The sequence below is a fragment of the Zingiber officinale genome, chromosome 1B, assembly GCF_018446385.1.
Source record: "Zingiber officinale cultivar Zhangliang chromosome 1B, Zo_v1.1, whole genome shotgun sequence".
In the NCBI taxonomy this organism is placed as follows: domain Eukaryota; kingdom Viridiplantae; phylum Streptophyta; class Magnoliopsida; order Zingiberales; family Zingiberaceae; genus Zingiber; species Zingiber officinale.
The window spans coordinates 134,143,237-134,152,283 of NC_055986.1; the positions used below are offsets into that span (position 1 = coordinate 134,143,237).

The window sequence follows — 9,047 nt, forward strand, 5'->3', positions numbered from 1 at the left end:
TTGGTTAATGTAACTTAATATCAAACTGATGGATGATGTAAGCTGATAATCCTTCAGCTCGTCAGGGGAATCAACAAAGCTTCACGTGATTAGCTACAGGAGTAGCATATGACCTAAAAAAAAGTGAGACTGACAACAATCTAGAAGCAATTTCATGGTTTGACATGGGAGTTATAATTATCACCAAGAATTTTGCATCTCTTTCCATGTAATTTGATGAAGATTCTTAGTATCAGCTATTTGATTTTGCAATAGCATAGTAGAATGAATGAACTAGCAACACTACTTGGTTATACATTGAGATATTAAACACATGATTCAGTGATAATAAGATTGGAAAGTTTGACATGTTGAATAAATAAACAAATGGATGGTACCTTATTTTGTTTCTCTTTTTTTTCCCCCTTTACTGTATATCTGATATTTCATATTCCTAGCTCACTCCATGAAGCTTGAGAAAGTAACTTCATCATCCTCACATAGCTTTCTCCCTAATTTTTAAAACTTTCTCCATCAGGCCTTTTACCAACTAATCAACAAAACAAGATAAGGCCAAAGACAAGCCATATCAATTTGCAACTTCGTCAACAGCACGGTTTATTTGCTTGGCAACAAATTTAGCTTCATTCATTTTTTCACCATTTTCAAGTGCAACTTTTAGAGCACATAAACAACTTGAATTAATACTAGCGCATCCTCTTTCCTTTATTTCATAGAACAAGTCAAATGCCTCCAAAGCTTTTCCTTTTGAACAAAGCTTGTTGATCACTGTAGTGTAAACATCATTACTGATTTTCTCGGATTTTTCCAAACTAAACAACAGCATTTCTCGAGCCTCCAAAAACTTCCGACTTTTGCACAAGGAAACAACCAACTCCTCCATCTTCAGGCGATAACCTTTCTCAAAAAGCAATTTAACAATCTTGAAAGCCCTGTCATTCGAGTCACTTCTGAAAAGATTTTCAACAACTTTCGTCGATAGATCTATATTTGGACGAACACTCCTCTGCAACATCACAATGACCAAATCACCAGATTCTTTAGTATACTTACTCTTTTTCACCATGCCCATGAGCACCAAATGGAATGCATCCGTGCTTGGTCGGTGCTTGCTATTAAACATTTTTCTTAGAACCTTCCAAGCAAAATCTATGTTCTCCTGCTGCAAGAACCCGTTGATGAGAATCTGATAAATTTCAGCATCTGGCACAAGGTCTCTCTTAGACATGGACACTAGCAGCTCATATCCCTTCTTGAATTTTCCCTCCTTGCAGTATCCCAAGATCACTGTCTTAAATGCTTCAAGATCGAATTTGGCCTTGTTATCCAACAACTGTTGAAGAACAATCCTTGCTTTCTCTGTCTTTCCACTATGACACAAGTAGTTGAGCATGGGGTTATAAGTTGCAACCAGAGGAAGGCAACCTCCTCTCCGCCTCAAAACCTCCTTCAACAGCTCATCGATTAGCTCTTCTGCTCGTCGAAACTCCCCATTTTCACACAATCCCCTAATCAAGATACCATACGTTACCGAATCGAGGTCCACCTGCATCTCTGTCATTCTTTCAAATACCTTCAGAGCGTCACTGAAGCAGCCCATGTTACAATGCGCAGCTATCAAGGTGTTAAACGTGCAAGTATCTGGCTCAAAAACCAAATCTTCGTCACCATTTTTTCCTCGATCCAGTAATTCCTTGACCAAATCCATCCTTCGTGATTTACAAAGTCCTTGGATAAGAGTGTTGTATGTGATGCTATTGGGCTGAAGGCCGACAGATATCATATCGTTGAAGAGATTCAGGGCGTCAGCCGCCAGGAGCTTGCTGCAGTAGCCGCGGATCAGGGTGGTGTAGGAGACGACATTCGGCGCAGTATCGGGGGTGTTTCTCCGCATTCCATTCAGGAGATTGTGAGCGATCCGAACCTCGCCCGCACGGCAAAGACCATCGAGAAGGGTATTGTAGGTGACAACGTCAGGGGCGCAGCCATGGCGTGACATCTCTTTAAAGACGTGGAAAGCCTCGTGGACCATGGAATTGAGGCAGAAGCCTCGGATGAGGGTGTTAAAGGTGCACACGTCAGGCCGGACGGCCCTCGCGAGCATTTCCTCGAACAGGTCGGAGGCGGCGCGGGTACGTCCCCGCCGGAAAAAGGCGGCGAGGAGGGAGTTGTAGGAGAAGACGGAGGGAGAGGGGATCAGACGGAAGAGCCGGACGGCGTAGCGGAGATGGCCAGCGGTGGCAAGGCGGCGGAGGAGGGCATTGAACGAGTTGTCGGGGATGGAAGACGGGGGAAGGGAGAGGAGGAGGTCGAGGGCGGGGTGAATAGAGCGAGAGCGGAGGAGGAGGTAGATGACCTTGCCGGTGACGGCGGGTTCGAGAGGGACTAAGTTGAGTGACCAGAGGAGGAGGTGCCCTGCTGCGTTTGGGCGGCGGAGGAGGTACAAGGAATGCAAGAGGTCGGAGGGGGAGAGGGCGTGGGTGTGCGAACGGACAAGGGCGGTGAGAGACGCGGGGAGGGACGGGGGCCAAGAATCGGTTGCTTCAGCGTTGACCAAGTCGGCGATAGCGTGACCCAGTTCCGAATACTCGAGGCCTCCGGCGGAGGAACAGAGACGGGAGGCGGAGGGGAGAAGGGTGTGGGAGAAGGTGGTCCGGAGGCGAAGCATGACATGGCGATTCCGGCGAGGCGGCGACTCTCCGTGTAACAAACCGCAAGGGCTAGCCTAAAAGGGAAATCCGGGCCTGTTTCGGCCAACCCGAGACAGGCCGGGCCGGGTCTTTGTGTTACAATTAACAGTATAAGATAAGCCCATAAATGCAATTTTATTCAAGAAGATTTCAGTTCAAACAACATGGTTCCATAAAATTCGACTCTGGTTCGATTGCTATTCGTTTGTGACCTTCACCTCCTTGATCTTCTAGGCGACGACTGCGGCGGCGACCGGTGGCTCCTCTTTGACGACCGTGGTCTCAGCCGTCTGCTCGGCCTCGCTCTTCTCAATATGGGGTTCTTTGATCGCCTCAACCTTGGGCTCTTCTTTCTCCACCTCGCTCGCCTCCACCTTGTCCTCTTCTTTGTGGGCAACGTTAGGTTCGCCCTCCACCATGCTCTCTACCACCGGAGCCTATCGTTCACGCAAAATTTGTATCATTCTGCAATTTAACTGCAAATTTTGTCTGGTAGACCATACCTCAGTGGAGTTGAGCGGTGCGGGATCCACGCTGACGGCGGCCGCGTCAGCTTCTGGGGCCTCGCCTCTGAGGTCCTTGGGTCTGCTCGCACAACCACCCATAGCTGAATGAGGCAGAGGAGGCTGTGGAGCTCGGAATGTTATTTTATTGGAGTCAAGGAGAGGAGAAAAGGCGAGGCGAGGTGAGGTGAGATGAAGCCGGTGATGAATGTTATATAGAAAGCAACAGAGGAGGGTGGATGGCTAGGAGTTGATGGCTATTTTGATGGAGGGAATAAACGGCCGAGAGCAAGGAACGAAGAGAGAAAATAGACGAGAGATGGGAGGAAGGAAACGTTGACCCTTTCTTTTATATATATATATATATAATGGGAGGAAGGAAACGTTGACCCTTTCTTTTATATATATATATATATATATATATATATATATATATATATATATATATATATATATATATATATATATATATGAGCGATGATGGATGACAGCAAATATAGCGATTTGACATAGATAAAATCTATCATTTTCTCTTTTCAAAATACGCGGATATATTTTGGCTCTCTCTTCTCTGCCCTTTGTTCAAGTCATTGATTTTCAAAATCAAAACCCTAAACACTCTTCCCCTCTCATCTCACTCCTCTCTTCTCCGCGTTAGACCCTAAAATCAAGCATCCTCTTCAGCGATCAGTCTCGCGTGGAGTGAGTTAGGATTTTCGTCCAACCTATACTGTTCATTTCCCTCCTCTCTTGTTTCTACTTGTGTTTCTTAATGGTGCATTCCACGGGAGTTGCAAAGGTATATTGAGTATTTTTCTTTTACCTATCGTTGTTTTTAAGAATCAGTTGTTTAAAAATCACTGCGAAATACAGTTTAGTGGTTGATTTCGAAGGAACATGATGGTGCTAATTCTAAAAAATGGGCACATAAGTGGTGTTTTTCAAAAACCAGTAGCAGCATACTGTTGTTTTGCAAAAAATCGAGTTCCTTTATTCTGGTTTATTTAAATGGTCGCATTGTAGCTGATTTTTACAAACTAGCACCAACCTTGGTGCTGGTTTTTACAAACCAACTACAACGTGGTGCTATTTTTTCAATACTAGCTACAACGTTGTGCTGGTTTGTAAAAATTAGCTACAACATTGTGCTAGTTTGTAAAAATCAACACATGTGATAATTTACCTTAATCATAGAAATATTATTTTTACATATATATATTTATTTATTTATATTAATAATTAATATTTTGCTATGGGATTCCAGTCATCAATTGATGTTGATCATAAACTCCAATGTACAATGTTTTAGGTCACTTTAATAGATTTTTTAGTCATCCAATAATAAAAGGACAAGATCGTGGTTTTGTTCATTTACATGATCAACACAAAACGATCATTAAACAATCCCCGTTTGCTTTTTTTTTAGCATACCGAATATTTAGCAAATTTGTGGCCTACTCATGAATATATTTCAAAGTTGGGATTCATCATCTCGAACCTTAATATTTTTAGGTACATTTTCTAGTTTTGAAAGTTAGAAGTGCATAACAAAAAACTAATCAATTTAAATTTTCAGGTGTCCCGATAGCTTTTACTGGAAGAGATATATCTCTGTTGCTTGGTATTTCAGATAAAGGTGCTTCTATTCCTATGAACTCAACAAATGCATCAAGTGACATCTTTCTTGCTCACTTCTCTCATAAAAAAGAACTTATTAAATCAAGAATTGAGGAGTTTCTTAAACTCTATTCTTATAGAGTTGAAGTAGATGCGGATGTTTTAGTATTTTGTAAATTACACATTTTGTATATATTTGTTTGTATTTTATTTTCATTTAATACATATAATGTTCCATTAGGCCTTGTAGATATTGTAGGTGATTTTGAAAATCTAAGTAGATTCAATTGGGTTAAAGTGATTTATCAATTTCTTACTCCCTAATTACCTACCATCGGAGATTTTTTGCATCAAGTCTGACATCCCATAAGACTACTTCAGTTTCATACCTCAAGGGATTTGCTAGTCTTTTATGTGTAAGTTTTTTTAAATAGTAAATGTGGTTTTTTATATGGACATTATTATGTATGTAAGATTGTGTCTAATGTTGTAGGCATGATTTTTAGAACATGTTCCAATCCAAAAATCATATAATACTGAAGGTGTATGAATAAATAAGTGGAGGTCTACTCCTCATATTAGTAAGGTTAGAGTTTTTTTAGAGTAAGTATCACCTGAAGAGGTAAATATCTAAGACTATCACCTAATTTCATACTGTAATTATTAAATAATTATTTTTAATTTGATAAGTTATTAGTGAACTAGTCTTTAGCCCTTATGAAAAAATGTTGGTTGAAAATCTCCCTCGACTTGATATTGTTGGTGCAAGGAGCACCAGATAACAGTAATCAACCTCTAGGATTTCGATGTTTAACAATATACCTAAGTCTGGTCATTTTGACCAAGGGTTGATCCAAACAGAACTTGATGTTTAGAATATAAACATCTAGTCAAGACTAGATGACTAGCAAGGGAAAAATCTAACCGAAGGATAGGCAGTGGAATCCTTCGGGGAAGTAACCTTAGGTGGTGGAAGTCTTGGTGAGTAAAGTTATGCCTTAGTGAGGGAAGCTAAGTGGTGAAAATCCTATGTGGAGGTAACCTTAGGTGATGGAAGTCCTGGTGAGTGAAGTTAAGCAGTGGAAATCCTAGGGGGAGATAACCTTAGGTGGTGGAAGTCCTAATGAGTGAAGTTAGACCCTAGTGAGTGAAGCTAGGTGGTGAAAATCCTAGGGGGAGGTAACCTTAGGTGGTGAAAGTCCTGGTGAGTGGAGCTAGGCAGTGAAAATCCTAGAAGAAGGTAACCCTAGGTAATGGTAAATTCTTAGATGTGTTGGAAACCCAAGGTAGTTTGATGTAGTCAACCAAGTTAAGGAAGATCCTGTGTGTGTTTGATGCCTTGTGTCTAAGTGTGCAGAAACTTAAGAGCACAGGAAATCGAACGAAAGACACAGCTAACGAGAAGGATAGCACGGGAGAGAGTTGACGAGCTTGGTGTGTCAGAGGAACGAGATGTTGTGAAAGAGTACGCTAGCAAATGAGAAGGAGGCGTGCGGTGTTTCCATGGGACGAGAAATCTGAGCGGAAGCTTGCTTGAGGAGAAGACTGGAAAATGAGTTCGGGTGAGCCCTATTCAGGATGGTCGAAATCATCCAAGCAAACGAACGAGAAATCAGATAGTCAACAAGAAGTTGACTGTCTAGGCGCCCGGACCGCCATCAGTAGCCCAGGGCGCCTCCTCGAGGCGCCCTTGCCAAAGGCGGTCCGAGCGCTTGGAGCTATTCTAGCCAGTCGGACCAGATAAGTTTCATCAACACCAGTCGTTGCTTACCGTTGCGATGTGGATATAGTTTTATCCACACCCAGGCGCCCGGAGCCCTTTTAGGCTCCTGGAGATGCCACGCCAGTAAACAGTTAGATTCAACCAACAGACTATAAATAGAGCCCTAGTCTTAGTAGGTCAACACAACACTTTTTGTTCTTCGAACTACGGCTCTGTTTTCAAGTTCTGTGCTTCCAACGCTTGTAATAAGCTTCTCTGCCTACGACAATAGGAGAATTTGATTAGTGCTTTCAATGTCTTAGATTAACAACGTCTCTGGTTGTAACCAAGTAAAAAATGGTAGCCTCTTTTAATTTATGCATTTTAAGTTTATTCTAATAAAGTGATTGTCTTAATCAAGCTGTAAATTTCGAGAAATGTTTGTTTACTTTTTCAGGGCAATTCATCCCCTTTTGCCGACAGACCGAAGACCAACAAGTGGCATCAAAGCCAAGTTCACTTCAGAAGGACTAATCGTCATTCGAAGTAAAATAAATGGTTGGATCCAACATCTACCCGCCAAAATTTGAGAGAGACTTCGCAACGTGGAAAAAACACATGGAAGTATTCTTCATGATTGATTTTGAAATCTTATTAATTATAAAATACGATTTTGTAGCACCGATAGATCAGCACGAAGTCGAGAAAGAAGAGTACACGTGGACAAAGAAAGAACAAGCCGACATTGTGGTGAATGGAAAAGTAGAGTTCCATCTATTTAGTGTTCTTCTGCCCCAGAAGGTTAGCCAGATCAGAAGCTATGACTCCACCAAAGATGTCTGGGAAAAATTCCTGGAGCTTCACGAAGGTACTTCGGAAGCCAAACTAGCAAAGCAGGACATCCTCCAAAGCCAACTGATGAACCTCCGAATGGTCAAGGGAGAAAAGGTAGCCCAACTCCATGCAAGGATCAAAGATCTGATCAACCAGCTCAACAACCTTAGAGAAAAGGTAACAAATCGTGACTCCTTAATGTACGCACTTAATGTCTTTTCGAGAACTCAAGAGGGGTCAGCCTTAGTAGATGTTTACTACATCTCTAAGGACCTCGGGCAAGTACTCTTGAAAAAATTATTTTCAACTTTTGAACTTCATGAGTCTCATTGTGTAGATAATCAAGAAATAAAAAAATCTAATAACATTGCCCTAAAAGCCAAGAAGGACGAATCAGATGCTGACACCTCCCTTGATGATGATGAATCAACATATATGATAATGAAATTTAAGAAATTTTTTAGATCTAATAAATTTAATCAAGTGCAGGCAAAGAAAAGAAGAGAAAGAAAGATAAGATGTTATAACCGCAATAAAGAGGGGCACATTAAGGAGGATTGCCCAGCACTGAAGAAGAAGGACAACAAGAAAGGTCCAAGTACAACAAAGCACAAAACCCTGAATGAAACTTAGGATGAGTCATCCTCAGAATCAAATCTAGAGGAGTACGTTGGACTTGCACTGATGGCAAATCATCAGGAGGAGAGCATAGACGAAGGGAGAGGCTCCTCAGAAGAAAGCTGCAGCGAGGAGAAAAAAATAAACTTTAGAGCAGATCCGGTAAGTGAGGTATGTTTACTACCCCTGACCAATTATATACAGGTATTAAATCTATGACTAGATCATTATATAAACTTAAATATAAAAAAATAATTTTAAAAAGGAAATTTTAGAATTGAAAATAATTTTAGCAAATACATGGCGTTTAGAAATGTATGATAAATTTAAAAAATGAAAATAAAAATTTGAATGACCAAATTAAAAATCTAGAAATTCTACATGGGTTAAGCAAAATACATGGAGAAATTATAGAAATCTAAATTGGTATTTTAAATATCATAAGGGATAAATTATAAAAATATCACAAAAATAAGTACCAAAGAAATTTCTTATTAATCCTGTAGGAAAAAAAATTATTTTGAGTACCAAAATCTTACTTAATATAAATAAATGATTATGCATATTTTATGTTTAGGAATATTAAATTTACCTAAAAAATTAAGTTCGTATACTTGCTGTTGACATTCATTGCTAAAAGTTTTCCTATATTGCTTGAATGAAAAATCTCTCAGTGTTAAATTTTTTTAAAAAATTTCCGATTAAAGATTTTTTTTTTGAATTTTTAATTGAAAAATCATAATTTAAAATTTAAAATTCTTTAGATAAGTATTTGAAAAACCTGATATTTTGGAAAATTACCTTTATATTTTGAATAAATAGAAAAATCAACCTGATTTTTAGGTTAATAAAACTATTTTTAAAATATTTTTTTTAAAAAAAAACTCATGTCTATTTAAAGCATTTTTTTGTACAATCTTTATGTTCGAAATTTTTATTCAAATTTTCTTTAGTGAGAGAATCATTAAATTTCTATTTAAAAATATTCTTTTGTAAATATTTGATAAATAATAAATTTTCTATAGATTATTTACTGAAAATCTTATTTTTAAAACAAAAAAGTCTTGGAAACTTATTTTTGAA

General features: G+C 39.4%; 1 protein-coding gene across 1 annotated transcript; it reads right to left on the reverse strand.

Annotated features, from left to right (window-relative positions):
- Positions 1-239: 239 nt before the first annotated feature.
- On the reverse strand, positions 240-2,715 carry LOC121980229 (pentatricopeptide repeat-containing protein At1g02060, chloroplastic-like). The gene has a single exon (XM_042532203.1). It carries the CDS (start codon positions 2,666-2,668, stop codon positions 569-571), a length of 2,100 nt encoding a protein of 699 aa, XP_042388137.1. The 5' UTR covers positions 2,669-2,715; the 3' UTR covers positions 240-568.
- Positions 2,716-9,047: the final 6,332 nt, after the last annotated feature.